We start from the raw sequence: 24288 nt of genomic DNA, 5'->3' as shown, positions 1-24288 counted from the left end.
TGAATTCTAGAAATCCTTAAAAACATATATGCCTTTGCAACAGATAGCTGACTTACTTTGACAAAAATAGTGGAATTACATTCCTGCAAAGCCTCCATTAAACTGATCACATGAAGGCACACCATCTCTACCATCTGCAGGGGAAACAATATGTTGAAATGAAATAAATACCCAGTACACAAACATCAGAAAAACAAAAACCCAGTAGCTAAGAGGATTAACCTAAATTCATTAGCACAGCAATTAAAATAAGAGCAATCAGTATATAGCCACAGTCATTTCAGATTAAAGAGCCAACAAACAAACATTTACCCTGGTCATAACTGCCTCTCAGTGCAATATTGTATTGAGTTTTGACTCAATAAAACAGTTGTATGTATCTTTCACCTACAAATGCCTATGACAGATGGGAGATTCTGAATGTTGCAGTCCACAAAAGTTACTTTTCCCAACATCCCATTACTGCCAGTTGCTATTCATGATCAGAGACCTTCCCCAGTCTGGTGCCCCCAGATTTTACAAAATTCGCTCAAAATTAACTCAGTACCTAAACCTAATTTATTCCCTTTCCAAACAAGCTATAACTCTACATTCCTCAGGTTTTTTTCCAAGGTCTAATACAGCATACAAGAACGTGTCCCCCATCTTTTAGGTCACAAGCATCATTTTAAGCTCTCTGATGTGATTCAATATCAAGAGACATTGGATTACCTATTACGCTACTAACAGGATTAATCCCTTTTTATAGCAATGTTTCACTGTGATATGAAAGGCCTAGTTTAATTACATTTCAGATCACCCTGGGGATTCAAAGGTGGTACAATTTGTTCTACAAAAGGGATTGCTAATGCAGAGATGGTCAATGTTTAAAACCACATGCACAAAAAAGCCAAAACTGGATTTAAACATCAGACCCTCCTCATTCTGTTGTTGTTGTTGCTATTGTTTTTGCGTTAATTTAAATCCTGTCTTTTCCCACATACTCAAACCCAGTATAGCTTTAAAACCATTAAAACCATTACAGATTAAAACATAGAAAATGTCAGTAAGATGTACAAAAATTATTTTCAACAACAACTAAGCAATCTATATAAATTAAAAGCATATAAAATCAATCAAAAGACAGAATATAAACATCAAAAAACAGCATACCATTTGACAAAACAAAACCTAAACAGAGTAATTGTAAATGGATAAAATCACCAGGATCACCACAATACTCTGTATCAAAAAGTACTATTTGAATGGGCTTGTTCTTTGTACTATAAGAAAATAATGTCAATAAATCTTGGCACTTGAGAAAGTAGCAGGTGGTATTACTTTCTAGTTCCATGCTTTCCTTTTTGACAGGAAAGGTAGGAAAATGTCTTGAGTTAGCCCAGGACCCCGTAGTTCACTACTGTCAATATCAGGCTTGCACAATCTCTGGTCCTCTAGGTGCTTGGGACTCCAACTCCCAGAAGCCCTAGCCAGCTTGTCCAATGGTCAGGAATTCTGGGGGCTGAAATCTAAAATGCCTACAGAGCCACAGGTTGTGCAGACCTAGTTATATACTGACTGCAGTGATTCTCCATGGTTTCTAAGTAGGGCCCTTCTTAGCTGGCAGTGCTGAAGATTTGAACCTGAGACCTTCTGCAACTGTGCACTCCTGCAAGGGCTGATGCCATTGCTATGTATGCCAATGCACAGACCTAGGATTTTGCCTTTTCAAATGGTTTGTCTGTCACTGCATCTGACTCACCACCTTGTTATGTGCCATCAGCTGAAGGATGCTTGGTGTCACTCGGCTCCAGAATTCGAGAGCAGTGAGGATAGCTGTGAAGCTAAATTCATTCTGATTTTGGACTGTGGGAGCAACCGCTGCTTGTTCACAATATACTGTCCACAGCTGGGCAAATATAAAGGCATGAAAGAGGGAACACATGTGCAAGACAGAGGTCTGCAGGAAGAGAATTAAGAAAAGAAGTTGTGGGGGGTTAGAAATAACGTAATGGCGGAGCACATTTTCCCTCCTTCAGTAGCACACACACCCATCAAATTAATCCCAATAAAGACAGGGCTGTCTTTAGTTCAGATTTCCTTTCCTGTTAACCTGTAATGAATGATACAGCAATTCATCCATATTGAAAGAACTTATTTATATTCACAAACTAAAGTTAGGCAAAAGGGTGGATGAGCTTGAAGCCCATGAAAAGTCAGATAATTGTTTGGATCAGGAATGGGAGAATGGAATAAGTTTGAGTAGTGGAGACCACTGATGCTTTCCATCACTATTGTGACTGTCTACAGAACCCTCTGAAATATCTTTAAGCCAAAGGAGTTGCCATGGGCATTTGTAACACCCATATTATGATATTGTGTAAATCCGTGATTCTGAGAAATTCTAATAAGGTAGGAAAGGCCTTTTGATTCATCAGCAACCAGATCAATATCTTCTGATTGTCAGACCTTGCAACACTGGAATGGAGGTGTTGAATTAACCCCCTCTACCAACAGAATGGTCTCCATCATGTGAAAAAGGAAGATGTAGACCCAACCTTGCAACTTTCCATAACAGATGAAGAGGAAACCCTCTTACACAAGGTTAGATTTCATTATGTGTCATTAAAACTCATTAGAATTCACTGAAGTTTCATTTCACAACCAAGACGCTAGGCATACAGTAACCCTATAAAGCTCTCTCTAAAACAGGTGCTGTAGTAGGTCAGGATCTGCTTAATGATCCTATAACTCTCACACCAATCAGAGTAATAATTTCAAAGGAGAGATAGCTGACAAAAATCACAGCTATCTTGTCTCCAGTAGCAGTGGGATGCTGAAAGGACTTTCAGGTTGCATCCGTATTTACCATTGGACACCCACCATTTGTGTAATGGTAACAAGACTAACAACTTAAAACTCGTGCATATTAATAATAAACAAAATGTTAATATAGAAACTTGGAGCTATCAAACCAGGAAAGTGAACAACCATCTGGCTGAGAAGACCAATGTTGCTATTTTAGGACCTTTTCTCCCCTGACTAGGACCTGTTATTTACTGCTTCCAGAAAGAGCTCTACTACAACAATTGATTGACTTTTGGTTGTGTAATGAACGGGTTGAATGAATGGAACCTGTAAACTGCATTATGGAGAACAAAGGAAGTGAAGAATTTTATGAACTGTGGCAAGAAAAGTGCTAAACTAAACTGAGAACTTTGGGTGCAAACAACACATGTTTACATTGACAAAGACAGTTGCTCTTTAAATTAAAGAAGTTAAACAACCTATCTGTTCTGGAATTGATGAGGCCCCAGCAGGTCTGAGCTGAATGACAGAGGTTATCTAAACAACCAAATAATGGATGACCAAAAGCTCTACATAAGAGACCCTTTTCCTTTTCAACTGTGTGCCAGATCCACAGAGATACAGCACTGTCCACCACCTCTCTTTTTCCAGCAGCAGACCTGAACAGAAAAAAGGATGGTGAGTATGAATGCTGTATGAATGTTGAGTATATGTGATGTTTCCCCTTTGTCTATGCAACCAATATAGCTATTATAAAACCCAGTCATGGTCTCTGTGTGTCTACTTCTTTCTCTGAAAGTGTCTGATGTACTCTGTCTATTGAAAATGGATTTAAGAACATTCTTAAGATTCAAAAAGAATTAATGACAGCTGTATACAGGTGATATGAACATAATTAAGTCAGCTTGAAACAATGAGCAGGTGCCTCCAAGCAAGAACCTATAAAACCACCACAACTCTGAATCATTGCCAAGGGACTATAGGTCTGATGAACATTAATTGTTCAGGGAAGCAGGTGCTCATTCATTTAATGAGGCTGTATTATACAGAACATACTTAGTTGCTCATCATCTGGCAGAATTCATTTACCTTGGACTGCTCCGGAAATCCAATCAAAATCACAATTAGGTGATCAGCAACATGAGATCCTGCATCCAGTGGAATAGGCATACACACTGAAGGGGAATTTGGACAGACAACATTATGGGTCAGTGACCCCAACAGGAGCCAGGACAGCAACCGGATGTGAGATACACATTCAATGAATTCTTTGGGCCTGTTGAGAAAGAACATATTTTGATTCAGTTTTCTACTATTGCCACAGAATACACCCACTTTAGGGATGTCCATCTCCAAAAGCTCAATTGGCACCACCACTTGACTGATTTTAAAGTCATGTGTTTGTGAGAAATACATTCTTGGCCAGATCACTGGTACCTGAAACCACATATACAATTGAATGCCATTAGAGTACTTGATTTTCAATCAAAGCCGACTATGGACTTCTCTATGAATATGTTGAGTTCTCCAATACAACTCTCTGGTAGAATCATAGAGTTGGAAGAGACCTCATGGGCCATCCAGTCCCACCCCCTGCCAAGAAGCAGGAAAATCTCATTCAAAGCACCCCTGACAGATGGCCATCCAGCCTCTGCTTAAAAGCCTCCAAAGAAGGAGCTTCCACCACAGTCCAGGGGAGAGGTTCCACTGACGAACAGCCCTCACAGTGAGGAAATTCTTCCTGATGTTCAGGTGGAATCTCCTTTCCTTTAATTTGAAGACATTGTTCCGTGTCCTAATCTCCAGGGCAGCAGAAAACAAGCTTGCTCCCTCCTCCCTATGACTTCCCCTCACATATTTATGCATGGCTATCATGTCTCCTCTCAGCCTTCTCTTCTGCAGGCTAAACATGCCCAGCTCTTTAAGCCGTTCCTCATAGGGCTTGTTCTCCAGGTCCTTGGTCATTTTAGTTTCCCTCCTCTGAACACATTCCAGCTTGTCAATATCTCCTTTAAATTGCGTTGCCCAGAATTGGGCACAGTTTTCCAGGTGTGGTCTGACCAAGGCAGAATAGGGGGGTAGCATGACTTCCCTGGATCTAGACACTGCACTCCTATTTATGCAGGCCAGAATCTCATTGGCTTTTTTAGCAGCCGCATCACATTGTTGGCTCATGTTTAACTTGTTGCCCACAAGGACTCCAAGGTCTTTTTCATATGTACTGTTGTCGAGCCAGGCATCCCCCATTCTGTACCTTTGCATTTTTTCTGCCTAAGTAGAGTATCTTGCATTTGTCCCTGTTGTACTTCATTGTGTTAGTTTCAGCCCATCTCTCTAGTCTGTTAAGATTGTTTTGAATGCTGCTCCTGTCTTTTGGAGTATTAGCTATTCCTTCCAGTTTGGTGTCGTCTGCAAACTTGATGATCATGCCTTCTAACCCTTTGTCTAAGTCGTGATAACTTTTGGGGGAAGCATACCATGGAATCGCCTAGAGGCTCTAGCAAATTCCTAGAGAGACAATTTTTCCTTGTACATGGGTAAGTGGAACTGCAGATATGGGTTCCATGGCTATGGAGGTGTTACTGTAGTTATGTGCAAATGTTAACATTTCCTTTAAAGAGTATCTGTGACATTTTTTAGCGATGTCTCTCCCCTTTATTATCATTCCATTTGTGTCCAGGTCTTTCTTACCCTTGTTGCATTGCAGATGGAGGGTGGTACAGCCAAGGCAAGTAACGGACGACTGACTTGTTATCCCTGTGGTTGACCCGTGAGATTTCCATTGCAGCAATCTGAGCTAAACCAACTTTGAGATGCCCACCAAAAGTGTCCTCGTGCAGAGGCTGAGAACATGTTTTCATGTGACTCTGTGATACAAGAAAATTCAGCACAGTGATGGAATGCAGGGAAATTAATTTATATTAAAGATGTTTTAATAAACAAGAATATTGCATAGTTCAAATAAAAATATTAGCTCCACTTAAAGCTCTGTCTAATCTACAGCAAATATGCAATCTTAGAAATACTGTGATCACAGGCTGGAAGAAAGCAGTGCTTTGTTGGTCAACAATATTCCACCCATAAAAACAGGCAGTTGACTAATCAATACATCACTCCTCCTTTGGGTGTCTATTTCTCATCACACAAATAAGAAGAATACTTTCATCATTCCCTTCCATTTCTGAACTTCCCTGAATTTATATGGGACAGATAAGGTGGATATTCTGCCATTCCATATTGTTCTCTGAGAACGCAGACTCTAAGTAATGATTACTCAAGGGGCGAGGAATTAATACTTGTTATTTCCACATGTTTTATGAAAAAGGATATTTTGTTTAAGAATGGCCAGAACTGAATCCACACAAAAATGATCAAATGCCACCAGTAACTCCCTTTGCAACAAATACCTTTTCAATGATTTATAAAATCCATTAAAAATATCTTGCTTAAACTTAATTGTTGATCTCAACTGGAACAGGCCCATTTAATCAATGAAATTTATATAAGAGGTGATTTCCCAAGTTCCCACTGATTCAGCAAGTATTCTCTAGCTGGGATTTACAATTGGATTTATGTCTTTATGTGCTGCTCTTCAGTCAGAGCTTGGGCTTTAAAAATTCACTTTTTTGAATTATAACTTCCAGAATTCCCTAATAGATAGGATGCATGCCATGAAGATTTCTGACAAATGTGACACAGAAAGTTAAATTTCCCATGTTGTGCCTTAAAATTTGGGGCTATGCGCATGTATATCTTGTTTAAAATGGTGTACAAGGGGCTATTTACTAGTCCTTGAACTCCAAATGGGAACTGCCAAATTACATGTGTCTGCTTACATTGACCTAGGACTTCATTCCACATGATAAGTAAAGCGTTGAGGATCGTTGTTTTCCCCTTAAGCTTTGCAATGCCCCTTTTGGAAATAAAACAAATAATTTTCCTACTCCATCACACTTTTCCCTCATTTTGCTTTCTATTCAAATTATCCGTTTTCTTTCCCATTGCATGGGAGATAAATTTCTCCTCCCTTGGTCTCCTCCCCCATTTTCTTTTGATACAAAAGAACTTTTTGTTTTTTCTTGCTGAAGTACTTTTTAACACGAGATCACATTTTAAAAAGATATACATTACTGTTCCTTTCTCCTCGGTCCCAAAAATATAATGATGGAAGAAAGAAATCTATACTGCCCATCTTGGCTTCTCCCTCAAGAACAACGGCATTGTTATGTTTACAAATGGACAATGGGGAATTGCCATCACATGTGATATTTGACATTTTTATCCATCTCTATGCAGGATCTCTGTAATGATGCAGATATACATATGCGACGCAATGATGATATCCAAATGCTATAGGTAAAGGTAGGTTTTCCCCTGACGTTAAGTCCAGTCGTGACCGACTCTGGGGGTTGGTGCTCATCTCCATTTCTAAGCCGAAGAGCCGGCGTTGTCCATAGACACCTCCAAGGTCATGTGGCCAGCATGACTGCATGGAGCGCCGTTACCTTCCCGCCAGAGCGGTACCTATTGATCTACTCACATTTGCATGTTTTCGAACTGCTAGGTTGGCAGGAGCTGGGGCTAACAGCGGGCGCTCATCCCGCTCCCGGGATTTGAACCTGGGACCTTTTGGTCCACAAGTGCAGCAGCTCAGCACTTTAACACACTGCGCCACCACCAGGGACCCTTCCAAATGCTATACTCACCTTCAATTTAGTCAACGTATGCATATCAGCTATAAAATCCAAGACTTCCCCAACATATTGCCTCATGCATTCCATTGCTGCTGTTCCACACTAAGATATGGAAGAATAACAGTTTTAATTATTCCCAAAAGACAACAATATCAGTTCAATTACATTCTCCCACCCCAGTTAATCATATCCTACCAATAAAAACCTGTCACCATCACATGCAAAAAACATTTCACATGACTTCTGAATGTTGATCAGGCCTAAGAGGGAAAGCATTGCCTGATTTAGCAGAGCAAGAATGGCATCCATGCACCCTAAGGCTGTATTTGCAATTCCCAAAGGGGACAATTATTTTCACACAAAATATGTTGTTGGAGAGACATTCCCCTCCCAAAACCATACTTTTAGAAGATATGTCCTCTAAAACAAGATGTAACCTCTATACTCCATTTATTCCATTTATTTAATTCCTAAATGTAAAACTCACTTTTCTCCCAGGATAGGTTTCATGGTTTCTGACAATTTAAAACAAGGTGCAGTTAAAATCTTATTTTACAACTGGAAGTGGGAATCTGATCTTCCAATCATTTCTTTTTTCTTTTGTGCATTGTTAAATATTTGGTAATTTTATATTTGCAGTCATTTCTGATCTCCTTTTGAATAGCTGATGTGCCTTCACACTCAATGCACCAGAACTAGAAAAATGGTCCCCAATCTTTGGAGATTGTCCAACCTTACAAAAGGAGTAGGAAATATGGAAGACGGCAGGCCCTGATGTACATAGGGACAACTATAAATGTGTATCTATACTAGAGATTAATGACCAGCATGGTGGTGGTTTCAGTGTTGGACTATGACTCTAAAGCAGTGATTCTCAACCTGTGTTTTGGCCTACAACTCCCCAAAAACCCAACCAGTTTACTAGCTGTTAGGATTTCAGGGAGTTGAAAGCCAAAACATCTGTGGACCCACAGGTTGAGAACCACTGCTCTAAAGATTAGAGTTTGAATCCTTGCTTGGCCATGGAAACCCACTCTTTCAGTCTCAGGGGAAGGCAATGGCAAAACCCTTCTGAACCAATCTTGCCAAGAAAACCCTGTATGTCTTAGGGTCGCCATTGGTCAGAAACAATGTGAAGGGATGCAACAACATACTAGAGATGTCATAGAATAGTTTTGAACTAAGGGTATTATCCTTTCTGAAGCAAATGTTACATGTTCAATAGACCACAGATTCTAGATTTTCAGATTATGTTGCAGAACCCACCATGGTAATTAAACTTGTATAGAAGCCAATATATAACAGATCAATCAGATAAGGCCTGTATAGCATTTAAGATATAGTAGAGTCTCACTTATCCAACACTCGCTTATCCAACATTCTGGATTATCCAATGTATTTTTGTAGTCAATGTTTTCAATACATCATGATATTTTGGTGCTAAATTCGTAAATACAGTAATTACTACATAGCATTATTGTGTACTGAACTACTTTTTCTGTCAAATTTGTTGTATAACATGATGTTTTGGTGCTTAATTTGTAAAATCATAACCTAATTTGATGTTTAATAGGCTTTTCCTTAACCCCTCCTTATTATCCAACATATTTGCTTATCCAACATTCTGCCGGCCCATTTATGTTGGATAAGTGAGACTCTACTGTATATCTTACCATTGGATAGTCTCAGTACAAATACAGGATCAATTATGCTAATGTAGCTTTACTGACTGTAATTGAATTGTTATCAATGGGTATGCATTGTGACATCCTATTATTCTAACATCACCAGTGGTCAACTATTATATTTTTAAAAGAAAAAATTGAATGTGCCTAGCCAATACTGCAACAAAATATTCAGACTTAGCTACTTTTCTAGCTCAAAATAATCACCTTAGGGGAATAACAAATTACCCTCATTGACAAGAGATGGTCTGAAGGCACAAACTCAGATATCCTGCTTGAGTTTTAGTTGCTGAAACTTGGAGTGAGGGATAGGGAAGAAAAGTAAAGCTGTTCCAATGCTGTCTTTTAACGCTGACCCGAGTGCTTCCCCATTTCTCTATATTAATATAAAATCTACATGGAGGTGAACTATACCACCTTCTGTCTTCTCTACGGTTATGCCTGTCAGTTTATTTGACAGGACAACAAACAGTAAAAATAAGGTCACAGAGAGTCCTGTCAAGAGTGTCCTCTATCTTCCTATTGGTTTGGACGGAGGATTCCACACATTGCTTCTTTCAAACTGAGTGATGGAATGATAAAGGCTTTTGTGTGTCAGCCTCCTGAATACTAATGGTTCAGTATTAAATCAAAGGATTTTCCTCTTCTTTTCACTGCTTCTCCCATCGCACTAATATATGGGAGCATATTTAAAGGGATATTCCATAAGGATATATTTCCACTGTTCTTAATTCTCCATTTTATTGCTTTATTTCAAGGAACAAATAATAATCAGACTGGAAATTGAAGCTGATTTTTAGTTTTATTTATACTTAATAATAATAATAATAATAATAATAATAATAATAATAATAATAATAATAATAATAATAAAAATCTTATTTCTTATCTACCTCTCCCCAAGGCTTGAGGTTGGATACAACATAGTTAAAATCCATAGAAAAAATGTAAAACTATTAAAACACTTATATTAAAAGATGTAAACATTAAAACACATTAAAACGCCAATTTAAAAATCATAGTTTAAAACTGAGATGGTCTTTAATTCTGTTTTTAAATTTTGACTTATATACCTATTTGTTAGGTACATATTTGTGCTTTGTTTGAAAACCAAGTGATGCCTCTGAAAAGGGTTTAGATGCATTAACAAGGTACAACATCTCACATTCTTTAAAGCAAAAGTGCTTGTTTTGTCGTAAGGTTTTTGCTGCCACCAAATTTCAGAAGTGAAGGACAGGAGAATAGTTCAGGTCATGGATGAATTATCAGCTACATGTTTCCCACCCTGTTCTAGGGAACACTACCAAAACAAAAAGGCTGCAAGTTGAGAGAAGAAACATTCAGTTCCTTAAGCATTCAAGTTAATACACCCAGAGACATAAATTATTAAGTAAATAAGAGAATAAAAAAGAGCAGTGTTTATTTTGATACTTACTCCAGGGATAGAAGCAATCATCTGCTTGTTCAAGATCATGGATTCAGCAAGTTTGGTTCCTGCATCTGTGCAAACAAACTAACGAGAAAGAAAGATTAACCAAGGGATTGTGTTGGGGATGCAGTGGGTAAAATGCAATAACTTGACATTTATAAAATACAATTTCCCAAGCTGATATTTGTAGTAGCATTTGCTGGATTTCTTATATTGTGAACAAACAGTAGGAACCACCAAGCCAGTGAAACAGAAGCATAATATTCTTTTTTTCAAAAATCAATTTTCTGTACAACCCTCACCCCCCACCCAGGATTTGTATTTGCCTCCAGCAAAGCCACTCCCATGACAGCAAAGGCCATATCTACACTGACACTATAATGTAGCTTGAGGTTGGTTTGGGAGGAACTAGTTTTGCTGCGCAGGTGATTAGATTGACAGGTCTGAAACTGGTTTGAGGGAAGTTAGGTGTTTACACTGAATGCAGAACCTGACCTCAGACCGCTATGCCCCCCCCAAAAAAAAAATTCCTGAAGAGATGTGCATCATCACACTGGGCGCATATGGTATAAAAAAGGAAAAGTGAGAGGAATGGAGGTAATCAATTATCTCTCGGGCGGGGGGGGGGGGGGGAGTGAATTAGCCCCCTGCTGCTTAGCCATGCCCCTGGAACATTTTTTGGCAGTTCTCATTCAGAAGTTTTTGCTGCGCTTCAGCAGGAGCAGGTATCTACAATGCGTTTCACATTTAGCAGAACAAAATTCATCATGAATCTGGGATACACTTAGTTCTGCTGTAGTGCATTTTATGGCTGAACTTGTATCCCCTGTAATGCATGCTGCAGCACACTTTAGTGGTGTGCATTTTGAACCTGCTGTGGTTTCAAGTCATTTTGAAGCCACATAATGCTGTCAGTGTAGATGGGGCCAAAGAGGATTTTTTTAAAGCACAGCATGCAGTCCTGGTCCCATTATGTCAGTTCCAATTGACTTGAGGCTCATCTACGCTGGCTGCTTAATTCAAGCTTGGTCTGGAGCAAAATAACAAAATACTCTGGACTGGCCCAAGAAACAGCTACATATTCCATTCCCAACCCACAGTGGGGCAAGTCTAGACAGGTCAAGACCACTTCAACCTCAATGGACCATCACTTTAGCATTGGTGTTGCCATTGCTCCTGCCAGATAGATGTAAAGCTGTGTGAGAGCTCCTGATCATTATGGAAGTCCGATCCTGACATCAGCAGTCACCCATGATGTCTAGGAGCTCCCACAATGATCTGTGGTCATCAGCAACACAGACTCAGCATATCTTCTTTTTATTGTGCTGATGTGCACAGGGGAAAGGGGATGATGGTGGCAGGCCATGCAGACAGTGGAGTGGTCCACATTAACCCAGTATTGCTGTCCAAACTAGGCTGAAGCTATGCTGTTGCTCTACAGTCTTGGCCAAATTTTGGACATCCCATGGCTTCCTTTAAAAATGGGACTAAAACCAAGTCAATCTACACCATAAAGACCAGAAATTCCAAAAGATCCTGGGGGCAGCCAGGAACAACTAGATGATGAATGTGGCTATTAAGCTATAATCATCTGAACTATTAGGAAAATCTAATGCATCAAGATTTCCCGGCTTACCTATGGAAAAACGATCTACTTCAAATTCCTTGATTTATTTTATTTTCAAAGGCTATAATTACAAAATGCTCTTCACTGATGAACTACTTTTTAAAAATGCTTAAACTATTTTTTCTAAATGCTCTTCACTAATGAAGTACCTTTTTTAAATGACTAAACTATTTTTTAAATGCTCAACTGCAATAAGGGGATAATTCACATAAGGGCCAGAATTCTTGGGTGGGGGAATAATATTCCCAGTTCTCCCCCCCCCCCCAATCACTACATCCCTATGTAGGAGTTTCATAGGTTACACTGTTCCAAGATGCCACAAGGACAACCTTAACATGCAGACAACTTATTGTTATGTACCTTCAGATTTTTGACTTAATGGCAACTCTATTACGGAGTTTTCTTGGCTGGATTCATTCAGAGACCCTTGAAGTTGAGCACTGTGACTTACCCAACTAAAACAAAATCCAAAATCCACAAAACTGTGATATCTTTATTGGGCCCACTAAGGGTCCTTCCACACAGCCATATAACCCAGAACATCAAGGCAGAAAATCCCACAATATCTGCTTTGAACTGGGTTATCTGAGTCCACACAGCCGTATATTCCAGTTCAAAGCATATAATGTGGGATTTTATTCAGCTGTGTGGAAGGGGCCTAAGAAAGCACAAAATGCATCATGCAAGACTTGGAATCTCCACTGGCTTCTACACCAAGCAAAAAAAAAAATTTAAACCATACAGAAGAAGAAAAAATAGTGTCAGCGTCACAGTCCTACATTTTATTTTATGATGTTATTTTTATTGTTGTAGAATCATAGAATTGGAAGAGACCACAAATGCCATCCTGTACATCCCCTGCCATGCAGTAAGACACAATCAATAACTCCTGACAGCTGACCACATATCTTTTGTGTAAAACCCACCAGAGTAGGAAACTCAACTACATTCTGACAACCTAGTCATACAACCACTGGAGTCGCTCTGTATTGTCGGGGGTGTGGGGAACCCGATCATGCGATTGTGTGGCTTTCCCCTAAGGCAACATGGGAAGCCTCCTGTGTCGCCACAGTGGCATGTGCTGGCTCTGCCCTAGTTCACCCGTGGAGCCCCGCCAGCATCGTTTGATGGGAGCCGACAGGTTACGTGGGTGACCAGGGCTAAACTGGCATATACCACTAATTTTAGCCCTTTATGATGGGGGCTTTGTCAGAGTAATGCGCACAGCATAGCAGCAGATGAATGACGTCAGTTGAGCGCAGAACGAAGGAACGTCAGAGACGATGTAAAAAGTATTTACAAAGTTTTACTTGACAAGACAAACAGACTTGCAGACAATAGACATAGGATTTTCAATCTAGACAAACAGCACAGATCTTCTCAGCAGGCAGAACAGATCTCATCTGATGCAATCAGCTATATACAAACACACTTGAGTCTGGACACTCCTCTCTGGCTCCAGCCACACATCGAGGTCAACACAGCTTCTTACCAAATTAACTCTTTACACACTATAGCATTTCCTGGATGATGCAATACATGCTAGACACAAATTTCATTTAAATACTACCTATACACAAATCCCACATTAACAGGCTTCAGGCAGCTTATCCCATGGCCAAACAGCTGTTACCATCAGGAAGTTCTAGGTAATATTTAGGTGGAATCTCTTTTCCTATAGTTTGAATGCATTTCTCCATGTCCTAGTCTCTGGAGCAATTGAAATAAAGCTTGCTCCCTTTTCAAATCTCACATTTTTGAGAGTGTTTATAACATGCAACATCATAGAGACTTGCACTCATGTGCTTTTCCTACATTCTGTTCATACCATTCAACTGGATATCATTCAATTGTGTTTCAAGATCATTTACATGTGAACAGGTGACAACAACTAAGCTTCTGCAAAGAACAACAGCTTCCTGTTTATCTCATGTTTTTGATTTTTATCATTTCTCATAATACTATCTGCATCCCTCCAGAATGTTGAGTGGGTGACTGCGTGACATCATTGGGAGAAGGACAAGTAAACCAGACAAAGACTCCACACTCATTTCCAATGTGCTTTGCTATTCCCCATATCAACTGTGTGCAAGGTACCAAAATGTCATGGACAACAAATTTAATGTCCGTTGTTGAAAGAAAGCCATACAATAAAAGGAATCAATAGCCTAGACATCTGTTGTCTACAACAAAGTGCTAGCAAAGGGCTTCATGAGTAAGTGGATGGGTACAAGTAACAGAGGTCAATCAATATATGTCTGGGGGAAAAGAGAAAACATTCTGGCAATGAGGCTTGTGGTCCAGAGAAAAAGGCATCTGGGGAGGGGGCAGTTTGAGGTTTAGGGGTTTGGACACAAGAATACCAACTTCAATAATGAATGATAAGGAAAATCCAGGTGGCCCCAGATCAATTTGCTACCCCCAGGACCTGCTTAAATAGAATTAAATAAAATGAAATATAGATTTTAAAAATAAGTCAGTTTCCAGTTTTCACAAATGGCTTTTAAAAATACTGGGTGTTGCATCTATGACACCCAGGAGAGTCATTGGCCCTAGAGTCTTCCAGGAATAGAGCTCAGATTTCTAATCAGTTCAAAAAAGGAGCTGCACTCTTTAATGGGCAGCGTTACTAGAGTCTTTGGGAAAGCAAATATTACCTGTGACCCATACAATTCCCATCCCTGATTTATGGCTGTGTGGCATTTTGCTTTATACTTCCTTGTCACTGCCAAATATTACAAGTGAAAGAATGAGTAAGGAAGCACACAGCTCTACCATTCGAGATGTGAAATGTTCTTCTAATGTATCATTTGCTAATTACTAAGATGATTATTGATCAAGTAGGAAGAAGGATGATCTTGTGTCCTTTTCTCACAGAGGATGGTCACTTATTTCAAGTCTATCTAGTCCAAATCCAGTTTTTAAAGAACAAAACCATTAGAAGGGAGAAGAAAGGTCCAGATTTTATCTATCAACAATTAGCCACATGCTTATAAGAACATACTTATTCGTAAAAAAATTGATCAGTACCCAGCAATTCTGCTCTCTGACTGTCTTTCTTTTTTTATTTGGCCCAAACTGCATTCTTGGAATGTATTTCAGCATAGCTTTCCAGTTTACAATCCCATCTAATCCTTTAGCTGCTTCTCCAAGCTACACATCTAAAAGGCCACAATGTATGTAACTCCTTTAAATGATTGTTACTTTAGAGAGAGAAACTTTCCTGTGGGCTTTTTATATAGACCCACCAATAAGGTTGGGGCTATTCATTTTTTAATTAGCAAGAAAGAACCTGCACCAAAAACACTCGCAAATATAATCTCTTTCTTAATCTGTCTTTTCCCCTCTCCCCTAACGAAGCTTCTTCTCTAACACTAATATTATAATAATTGTTTTTAGAGAAATACTAAGCCTTGTGCAATTTGGAATATCAAAGTTGCCTTCCACTTTTCTGGCAACTGCTTATTTTATCTGAATAATGTGTTTGTGCTTATGATTCGCAGAAACATATGCCCAAATACAGCGCCAAGCACCCCGGGGGGAGCTGTCAATCATGTGGAACTGTGCGTGACCCAAGGAGCAAGTCTATGGAGCTCTGCATCGTGCTGTAGGCCAACCTGGTCACTTCCATTTCAGCTACTTGTCATTTCAATGTGATTAAGTGCCAGAGATTTCCAGCCCAGACATTCTACGATGGAAGACAACAACTGCTAGGCTCCCTGTACTTAAAAACTCTGTATGTGTGTTGTCGAAGGCTTTCATGGCCGAGATCACAGGGTTGTTGTATGTTTTCCGGGCTGTATGTCCATATTCCAGAAGTATTCTCTCCTGACATTTCACCCACATCTATGGCAGGCATCCTCAGAAGTTGTGAGGTATGGAGAAACTAAGCAAGGAGGTTTATATATATCTGTGGAAAATCCAGGGTGAGAGAACTCTTGTCAGTTGGAGGCCAGTGTGAATGTTGTAGTTAATCACCTTTATTAGCATTGAAACAGAAACTCTGTATGTGTTTGCCTCTAGTGTGTGCTATGTGGTTTCATTCTGCCCTGGTGCAGAATGAATGGACTGGGATCATCATGTTGTTTATATATGCTTTTAATTTTGTTCATGTTTGTTCTTTGGGCTTGCCCCCATGTTAGCCGCCCCAAGTCCCTTCGGGGAGATGAAGGCAGGATAGAAAAATAAATTGTTGTTGTTGTTTGTTTATTTATTTATTTATTTATTTATTTACAGTATTTATATTCCGCCCTTCTCACCCCGAAGGGGACTCAGGGCGGATCACATTATAACACACATAGGGCAAACATTCAATGCCCATAAACACATCAAACAGAGACTGAGAGACACACGCAGAGGCAAGTTAACGTTCTTCTGAGGGGATGTTCGATTCTGGCCACAGGGGGGAGCAGCTGCTTCATCATCCACACTGACGGCACTTCCTCATTCCAGGTCGTAAATTAGTTAATCTTGCCTCCCCACTTTATAAGTGGTACCTTATCTCCTACTTGATAGATGCAACTATCTTTCGGGTTGCTAGGTCAGCAACGAGCAGGGGCTATTTTTAATTTTTAATTGACGGGTGCTCACCCCGCCACGGGCTGGCCTCGAACTCATGATCTCATGGTCAGAGTGATTTAAGGCAGCTGCTCAACAGCTGCGCCACAGCTGTTGTTAGCCTGGAGTTAAAAATAAAGGTCCTGGCTTTAATGAAAACACCAAGTAGAGATGCTTGACCACATGTGGCATACAGTGAGGTGAGTCCAGCTGATTCAGGCCAGCAGAATTCAATAATCTCTTCTTCAGGCTGGGACTAAATGTAGTTATTTCGATTCAGACATTGGGCGTGACCTGGTTCTTACAGATCCAAATCCTAACTGAAATTCAGAAAACCAAATTATCATGCTGCCCATTGATGTGAATTAGGAAATGAACATTGTACAACCTTTCTTCCCTTTTTCATGAGTGTCCTTATAATACAGATACATGGCAGCCACCTTAAAAGGAATTATCTCTGCCAAAGCAGGGACTAATAGTTACCTTTAAACTTTATATTTAAAACAGTCATAACTTTTTTCTTTTCACAAATTGATATGAAATTGAAAAAACATAGTAGCCCCTCAGAATGGATTAATTAAGCCTTAAAAATTCCAGACAAACACGTCAAAGGGATTTTTTTATGACCATCTTCAATATTTCAGAAGCTCAAAGTCTGCTAACTATGAGTCAGCTTCAGAGGAAAGCCATGACAAACCTGCTTTGAAGAAATCTTGCCAAGAAAACCCTGGGATAGGTCTGCCTTAGGGTCACAATAAGTCAGAAATGAGTTGAAGTCACACACTGATAATGGTTAGACAAATGAAAGAAATGTGCAGTCAACACAGACGTACCGTATATACTCGAAGATAAGTCGAGTTTTTCAGCCCTTTTTATGAGCTGAAAAAGCCTCCCCCGGCTTATAATTGGGTCAAGGTCAAGCCGGCAGTGGAGCCTGTGTAATATATGATATATTTATCTCTCATCTTACCCTCCCTTATCAGTGTTTACTTTTTCAAAGCCTCCCTCGCTCTTAACCAATGGAATGTTTTGAAAAGGGACAGAGGCCCTTGCAAGTCAGGAAGAACCTTATCTCCTACTTGATAGATGCAACTATCTTTCGGGTTGCTAGGTCAGCAACGAGCAGGGGCTATTTTTAATTTTTAATTGACGGGTGCTCACCCCGCCACGGGCTGGCCTCGAACTGTGTGTGTGTGTGTGTGTGTATATATATATATATATATATATATATATATATATATATATACACACACACACACACACACACACACACACACACACACACACACACCCATTAATCTTATAAAAGCATTTTCCCCTGAAATATTTGTTAATCTCTGCTACAGATATACAGATATTGCAATCCCTATGTTCCTTTTATATTTTTATCTATCTATATACATTAATTTTATATATGAATTTCCCCCTCATATGTTTGCAAGTCTTTGTGAATCCTATATGCATATAGATATCTAGAGATTTCCATGTACCTGTATATCTGTATCTATGTGTATACATTATTTTATATATGAATTTTCGCCTCACATGTTTGCAAGTTTTTGCAACTCCTATATGGATCTAATTATCTATATAAAGATGTCAAGTTAGATATATATGAATATACATATAGAGGGCTTGCAAGTATTGCAGGGGAAAATGCGCACACACACATAGAGATTTCTAGATAGATATAAACATAAATATATAGGACTTGCAAATATTGCAGGAGGTAAATGCACATATATAGAGAGGATTTACAAATGTTTCAGGGCGAAATGCATATGTGAAATTAGATCTATATCTACCTCAGCATTGTTTATGTAGGCATTGAATGTTTGCCTATTACTATGTTGGAAGCTGGCCTGAGTTCCCATGGGGAGATAGGGCAGGGTAAAAATGAAGTTGTTGTTGTTATTATCAAATTATTGTTAATATCATATTGTTTTTTGACCCTACTTTTCCACTTTCAGAAGTAGTTTACTGTTTTTCTTTGAAATACGGTAAATATACAAAAACATTTAACCTACTGATGCCTCAATATAATTTCATTGGGATCTATTTCATTTTGAAATTTACCAGTAAGCTGCTGCATTTTCCACCTTTGGCTTAAACTCGAATCAATAAGTTTCCCCAATTTTTGTGGTAAAATTAGGTGCCTCGGCTTATATTAGGGTCAGCTTATACTTGAGTATATACGATATATAAGTTTAGAAATCTCTTTCAAACTGTGCAATAAGTGCTTCTAAGATTTTTTGTCCCACGTCTAATACCAGAACAATCAATGAGCAAAATCCAGAGACATTCAATCTGAACCCAATCCACTTGGATCTGACTCAATCCCACTAAGGTGCAGTTTTTTTTTACATTTTGATGATGCAGCCCCCAAATTCAGTTAGACCAGTGGTTCTCAACCTGCAGGTCCCCAGATGTTTTTGGGCTTCAACTTCCAGAAATCCCAACAGCTGGTAAACTGGCTGGGATTTCTAGGAGTTGTCAGTCAAAACACCTGGGGACCCACAGGTTGAGAACCGCTGAGTTAGACAGATAAGGGAAGGAAAATGTGGCTATTGTATATTGATTTTAAAAAGTATCTCCCTTAGTAAGGGCTGGGCATGAGGGCAGGGATGGCATTCAGTCATAGAAGTTCTCACTGACATTAAAGCTTTTTAGACAGCAACAGGTCTAACAAGGGTCTAAGAAATTTCACTGTGCCACCTTTGGGGAAAAATAAATAAATAAAGGTTACCTGAACCAAGAGTAGCAGGTTTGTATCTGGCAAGGGTGACTTTAACTTCAGAGCTTGCAGCAACTCCAAGATGACACTTCGAGACAAGTAGAATTTATCCCTTTCCTGCAAAAATGACAATAAGTGTTAATCATGCTTCTAATAGTCATTAATGGCAAATCCTTGTGCATTTTTGCATGTACAGATAGCAACACACAAACACACATGTTCTGAGTATATAGATCAGGTATCAGCTGAGCATGGCCCACGGGAACCCCATATTGCCTCAAGGCCTTTATTGGACCTCCTCTCCCACCTCAACATTTCCAGGAGGACCTCAGAAGTAGCAATTTTATGTTTAATAAAAGGATTGGAGCCTTTAACTATAGCATTTTCTAAAGGCAAGAAATCACTTTCAGCTGGGATTTTGAAAGAATATTTAATACATTTTTGCACAAACTGGGACCCACAGATGGTCCTGGGAATGCAACTAGGTCCCTGACTGCCCAACATTACTGCTGCTGTTGTTTTATTCATTTATTCTTTTCCCCAATAACCAGACTCAGTGTGATTTATAAATTAAGCATGTGTGCACATAATTTAAAAACTATTTTTAAAATGTATAACATTAAAACTATTTAAAGTTCATTTGTAAACTATATTAAAACCCTATCACATTCAGTTCCTAAAAACCTGACAGAATGGGAATGTTTTCACTTGTCAGCAGAAGAAGTGGAAGCAGGGAGTCAGCCAACATTGGTTTTCCTTGATTCAGATATACCACAATATTACAGAAATAAAGAGAAGTTGGCATCTTGTTAGGGACATGTACATGGGATTTGCATATATCTTTTTAAGGCACTGCAGGAATTGGTATTCCCTTCCTCTTCACTGAAAACTCTCTAAAGCCCCTGCTTTGTGGAAAGTGAGCAGGATCGTAGAAGCATTCGGCTACATGCCCAAAGCTGGATGTGCAATGATTACAGTGTCACTGCGCCTGCCAAAGGACCCTGGCAGATCTCAGCATTAGTGTCATAATTTCATGTCAGATGCTCCTGTAATTGTGCCCATTCCCACAAGGTAGGGAATTATGGCGTCTAGGCATAAGAAATTGTTCAGTAAGTCAAGGAATGGTATTTAGCTCAGTTGACCATAGGTCTACTTGCAGACCTAGCAGGTTATACTGAGCCAGACAGGATTGTAAACAGCATCTGTATAACTCAATTCACCACAAAGTTGGTTCTTATGTAGTCATTCTGCTAGAATCATAGAATCATAGACTGCTTTTCATGTTTGATTTTACAATGTGTAATTTGTCACTGTTTTTATTATTGTTGTGAGCCGCCCCGAGTCCCCTCGGGGAGATGGGGCGGGATATAAGAATAAATTTATTATAATCATAAAGTTGGAAGAAATCACAAGGACCATCCAGTCCAGTACCCTGCCATGTAAAAAATAATAATCAAATCACTCCTGTTAGGTGGCCATCCAGCCTCTGCCTAGAAACCTCCAGAGAAAATAACCTCCACTATGCTCTGAGGCAGTATATTACACCGCCAAACAGTTCTTACCATCATAATGGTAAGATCTACTCCCCTGTTCAAGGAGCTCCACTGGCTGCCTTTTATTTTCCGGTCCCAATTCAAGGTGTATACCATCACATATAAAGTCCTAAACGGTTTGGGACCCACCTACCTTCGTGACCGTATCTCCTATCACAAGCCTACCCAATCCCTTCGTTCATCAGGGGAAGCTTTCCTGTCCCCACTCCCGATATCCCAGACCTGCCTTGTGGGAACAAGGGAGAGGGCCTTTTCTGCTGTGGCCCCCGGATTGTGGAATTCTCTGCCCGCTGATATTAGGCAAGCCCCCACACTAGCAGCCTTCAAGAAAAACTTGAAAACATGGCTCTTTCGCTGTGCTTTTGGAGAGTAACCATTTTATATTTCTTTTCCGTTGCTCCCTCTAATATCTATCCTCCAGAATACCCCACTCCCTTATGACCCTGTTCACTGTGGTTTTATTTTTATGTCTTTCTCACCCCGAGTTTTAACTTAATGTTCATGTGGTCTGCCCTTGTTTTCATTGTCTCCTTGTTTTATTTTGTAATGGATATTATTATTTATTGTATTGCTTATTGTACTGTGATGTGCTGTTCTTTTATATGCTGTTTACATTGTATTGTTTTGGGCATGGCCCCATGTAAGCCGCCCCGAGTCCCCGTTGGGGAGATGGTGGCGGGGTATAAATAAAGTATTATTATTATTATTATTATTATTATTATTATTATTATTATTATTATTATTATTAATGTATTCCTAATGTTTGCCTCATTTTAGTTCCCTTGAGGGAAACATGTCCCACAATGTCTTGGTTCCTTCAGTGTGTTTCTGCATCTGTCCAAATTCCACAGCTCCTAGTCCCTGAGAGGCAGATTTTGATTCCATGGGGGAAGAAAATGGCTATATTGCCAAGGAGTGTGGCAGTGACATCTGCTGTTCTGTTCCACTGAGCATTTTGAGTTGGCATGCAGACAAATGGAAGGAGCACCTCCTCTCCCAGCTCCCCACCACATACAGGCAAACTAATTTGCTCTCCTCTGAAGTATATGCTTCAGCAGCTTCTCCAGTTTGATAGATCTGGATTTTTCTCAGGTTGAAAAAGCAAAGACAGAGAATGACTCACTGATTTAAAACAATTACAACAGATATGTAACAAATAGCAAGCACTAAACAAAAGCTCTGCATTTAGCACAGATGTGGATGTTCATGTCATATTTTCCTTAACAGTTACAAACGTACCAAAGAGAGAAGAAGAATCAAATTTTCCCAGGACAATTGACTGAATTACTGTTATTTGTTGGCAGAAATATTTCACTTCACTTGTTTTCCTTCTAAGATTTCTCCAAATTTTTGGGACAATGAATGGGTGCGTGAAGAAGCTAAGGGCATAGAGATGTGGCCAAAGAGATGTTGCTGTCAGAAATGCAACAAATTATAATCACTGGAAATACCCAAATAGCCACAGATTGGCAAAATGTACAGAAATAACAGTGTGTTCTGACTATTATGTCCATATAACTGAGTATTATGATCCTGACTATTATGTCCATAGAGTCTCTTTATCATGACCCTCTTTATCATGCTATGATTACCCGACTCAAGAAAATGAATAACAAAGTGCACCATTTATCACAGTATTTAAAATAAAAAAATTCTGCACTGGCCACATGCTTTTTGTGCTAGACATCCAATCATAATCATTTTTATTCCACTTATAATGTAGATTTGAATTTTATTGTGTATTTCCTTGCTATCTTCTCCATAAAATTAGTTACCAGTTATTGTATTTTAACTACATTTATTGGCCACCTGACCTCCAGAAATTTTGGAGTTCCTGAATCCCTAGTCATCATGGATTACGAAATTAAGGGATTACGAAATTTGGAGTCCAAAGTTGTGTTGATGAACCAAGGCTCTCTACTCCTTGAAAGTACTCCTAGTGGATTCCTCTTTCCTCCCAAAGAATGTTTTTGTTTTTTTACAGTTTCATTCTATAAAAATTCAAAAACAGAAAATGTCAAAATCTTTAATTTAGGAAAGAAAGAAAACAAAGGAGTATTTGTTTAAATATCAATACTGCTAAATCACTGCTTCTTAAACTGTGGGTCCTGGCCTTAAATGAGGTCCCCTTAGCTTAAAGTTGGGGTCAAAGAAAAATTTGCCAACAGTGAAAGGATTTCTGAATGCAACCTATTTACATAAATCTGTTAGCAAAAACATATAGTATTTACTGTGGGCTCTGCAGAAAATCCTTCAGCTGTACATCATTGAAAAGAAAACCAGCCTGTATAGCAAAGTCTTCCAAATATTAATTTATTATCAGTAAATGCTTGATTTTTATATCTGTTTTATAAACGTATATACCTGGGGGGTCACGTAAAAACTTATTGGGAGAAAAGGGGTTGCAAGTAGTAAAAATTAAAGTCCTGCTGTGCTAGAGAGTGACAATATGTGTGAAGAAGTATCTTTGTCAGTCTCAAATATTTAAAGTATGCATTACTTAGTTACCTTAGTGAATGCTCTATGGCACAAACCACATAGTTCAACCAGGTAAGCCAAGGTGAAGACAGCATTCTGGATTATGAAACTCAGCAGTTTTGAAAATGGTTCCAGAAGACTCTGAAGTGAAAGACATATGAAGGAGGATGTTAGTACACTTGCATCCTTCAGCAAAACGAAGGTTATTGAGTGGGATGTGAAATCATTCATCATAAAAAAGAAAGCCTTCAATCTTTTGCTTGGAGGACATAAGGCTGCAGCTGTCCAAGTTGATTCATTCCAGCGGCTGTGCTCAGGGATTTCCCAGCCAGCACCTGGGGAGGGTGCCAGGAAAAGCAGGGCCCTCCCCCCGAAGTATTTTTCGGGATGAAGGAAGGAGACTAGAACAGCCGTTTGCTTGCTCACATTGGACACTTTTAACCATATAGAGCACCACAGACCAATGTGAAGAGACACTTCTCCTAAGGACATATGAAGAACTCTGCTGTATCTAACCCTGACTCAGGCTTGTCATAGTGGCTAACGATAGGCCTAGTGGGAAGCCCCCCAAAATGACATGATCACAGTAACTTATCTTCCACTCAGCAACTGATAATCAAAAACATACTGCCTTTGATATTGGTTTTTAAATATAATATTTACTTTATTTTTATCCCATCTTTCTCCCACTAGAAGGACTCAAGGCACCATGCAAATTAAAACAATGTAAATCCATTAAAATGT

At 39.3% G+C, this 24288-nt stretch overlaps 1 protein-coding gene across 5 annotated transcripts in view; it reads right to left on the bottom strand.

Moving 5' to 3' along the window:
• The window catches only part of unc79 (unc-79 homolog, NALCN channel complex subunit), a 143147-nt gene that overhangs the window by 9027 nt on the left and 109832 nt on the right, over positions 1-24288 (bottom strand). For 3 of the 5 annotated variants that reach the window (XM_062968415.1, XM_008111082.3, XM_008111140.3), the window contains 8 exons: positions 23575-23685; positions 19526-19630; positions 10602-10679; positions 7494-7583; positions 5479-5654; positions 3877-4063; positions 1742-1939; positions 57-134 (listed from right to left, as the gene is read on the bottom strand). In XM_062968415.1, coding sequence (XP_062824485.1) covers positions 57-134; positions 1742-1939; positions 3877-4063; positions 5479-5654; positions 7494-7583; positions 10602-10679; positions 19526-19630; positions 23575-23685 — 1023 coding nt within the window. Of the gene's footprint in view, positions 1-56; positions 135-1741; positions 1940-3266; positions 3447-3876; positions 4064-5478; positions 5655-7493; positions 7584-10601; positions 10680-19525; positions 19631-23574; positions 23686-24288 lie in introns of those variants that run through there. The other 2 variants (XM_016990865.2, XR_010002173.1) reach the window with 2 other exon arrangements.

Source organism: Anolis carolinensis, chromosome 1 (assembly GCF_035594765.1).
Source record: "Anolis carolinensis isolate JA03-04 chromosome 1, rAnoCar3.1.pri, whole genome shotgun sequence".
NCBI classification, from domain to species: Eukaryota; Metazoa; Chordata; class Lepidosauria; order Squamata; family Dactyloidae; genus Anolis; species Anolis carolinensis.
Note: the sequence above shows the minus strand (reverse complement) of the source record. Positions and strands in the feature narration are given on the sequence as shown.